General features: G+C 52.7%; 1 protein-coding gene across 1 annotated transcript; it reads left to right on the forward strand.

The window, feature by feature from the left end:
* The first annotated feature begins 715 nt into the window (after window positions 1–715).
* Window positions 716–1,670, forward strand: LOC136529941 (uncharacterized). Its single transcript, XM_066522989.1, has one exon. The coding sequence runs from the start codon at window positions 716–718 to the stop codon at window positions 1,517–1,519; it is 804 nt and encodes a 267-aa protein (XP_066379086.1). The 3' UTR covers window positions 1,520–1,670.
* Window positions 1,671–2,027: the final 357 nt, after the last annotated feature.

A 2,027-nucleotide genomic window follows, 5' to 3' on the forward strand; every position in this document is an offset into this window, starting at 1 on the left:
ATTTATAAGATATACAAAATGCTGCTAGTAGAACGGTAGAATACCACAGGCCTGTTGGGCTACAGAAAAAGAAGGGAAACAAGATTGATGTTTTTGTGCGTGTTGGGCTCTATTCGGGCCTCAACCCCACGTGGTAGGCCTCCTGGGCTGACACAGACCTCGTCCCAGGCGGCAAATTTCAGGGCAGGAGCATCATCCCACGCTGGAGTTCAAAATTTCTATTCGTAGGCACTCACAAATAGCCCCTTTGGACTTGCGGATTTTTTTTTCTGTTTTCTGCAATTTTCTTGTGAAAATAAAATGATTTTTGTGAAATTCCTGTGTTCCAAAGATCCTAAATGATGCAAGTATACATATTTTTAATTTGTTCTCCAACCTCTACTCGTGGTTAAATTTTTCACATATGTTTTTCATTTATAATTTGAATTAGCCCCGTTCATTCTGTAACTTTGAGCAATTTGGTCAAACTGGGCAACTTCAGGCATCATCCTGGTCACTGAGAAATGGAAAGAAGATTGTTCGTTGTGCTTTCCCAATCCTGAATCCAACGCTAACTTGCCCGTGCTGCCTCCTCTTCATCGCAGTTGCAGGTTGCTTCACTCCGCTGCGATTCTCACCCTCACACAGCCGTCTTCTCTTACGGCACTCAACGCATCCGGGCTTTTGGTGCACCCCCGCCACTACATAGCCAATAGCTCCGGGCTCTTGCCGTGCCATGCCAGAAACGAGGAGCCACCTCTCGATGGAGTCGGTGGCGTCGAACACCACCCCGTTCGCGGCGGCGGCGGGCACGGCCGCCGAGGAGGAGGCGTCGATGCGGCGCGTCGCCAACCGCATCATCCGCGCCCTGCAGCACCAGCTCCGGCTGCTGCACCGCGCCGGCGCGGAGTTCTTTGTGCTCGGCGCCACGGGAAACGTGTACACGGTGACGCTGTCCACCACGCCGGCGTGCACGTGCCCGGACCCCGCCGTGCCCTGCAAGCACATCCTCTTCGTGCTGCTCCGCGTCCTCGGCCTCTCCCTCGACGAGGCCTGCGTCTGGGGGCAGACGCTGCGCCCGTGCCAGGTCGCGCAGCTCGTCGGCACGCCCACCTACCCGGACGTGCTCGCCGGCGCGCGCGCCCGGGAGAGGTTCCACCAGTTGTGGTCGGCCCGGCCGGCCAACAAGCCTGCCGACGACCGGCAGAAGGCGTCGTCGCGGAGGCCACTCGACGGCGCGGCATGTCCGGTGTGCCTCGAGGAGATGGAGCCGGCACCGGCCTCAGAGGGCAGCAGCGGGACCGCAGCGCAGGCGATCCTGACGTGCAGGACGTGCCGGAACGCGGTGCACGCCGAGTGCTTCGCGCGCTGGAAGCGAAGCCGCTCACGACGGGCGGCGACGTGTGTCGTTTGCCGCTCGCGGTGGAGGCAGCCGAACCGGGAGCAGGAACAAGAGCAGTACATGAACCTCGCCGCCTACATGAACGACGACGGCGACGTCACCATGCAGAACGCCGACGGCGGGCTGTGCGCGGGGTAGTTGCAGGCGTTCGCATATTCAAGAGGCTAATTGTGATTTGTGACATAACCGTGTCTGTACATAATATAGCATCTCATTTCATTAAATTTTTTTCATTTTCATAGGGAACAAATTTGTACGACATACATCATGTACAAACCTGATGTATTAATAAAACAATATTATTTACATCTATATCAATATATATATCTATTAATAATATTAGCGACTATTAAAGAGCAAAAAAATTTCAGCTTGTTCGGCAGCTTGTTTTGATAGCTGTTGGGGCTGTTGCTGCAACTAGTTCTTCTCACATAACACTGTTAAAATAGCTAGCAGCAGCTGACAACCGAACAAAGTGTTTTTCCCCTCTCTTTCTCTCTCTTCCATTCGTCGGCTCCTTGATTCTCTAGGCCCAGTCGTCTCTCGCCCTCATCCTTGTTGATATAAGTTTGTACTCCCTCTATTTCAAATTACAAGATATTTTAATTTTTAAGATACATAGATTTTACTATACACTTAGGTATAT

Source organism: Miscanthus floridulus, chromosome 19, assembly GCF_019320115.1.
Source record: "Miscanthus floridulus cultivar M001 chromosome 19, ASM1932011v1, whole genome shotgun sequence".
In the NCBI taxonomy this organism is placed as follows: Eukaryota; Viridiplantae; Streptophyta; class Magnoliopsida; order Poales; family Poaceae; genus Miscanthus; species Miscanthus floridulus.

Bases quoted from the DNA above. Each gene is read 5' to 3' on its own strand.
- LOC136529941 (XM_066522989.1), top strand. From the start codon at position 716: ATGCCAGAAACGAGGAGCCACCTCTCGATGGAGTCGGTGGCGTCGAAC.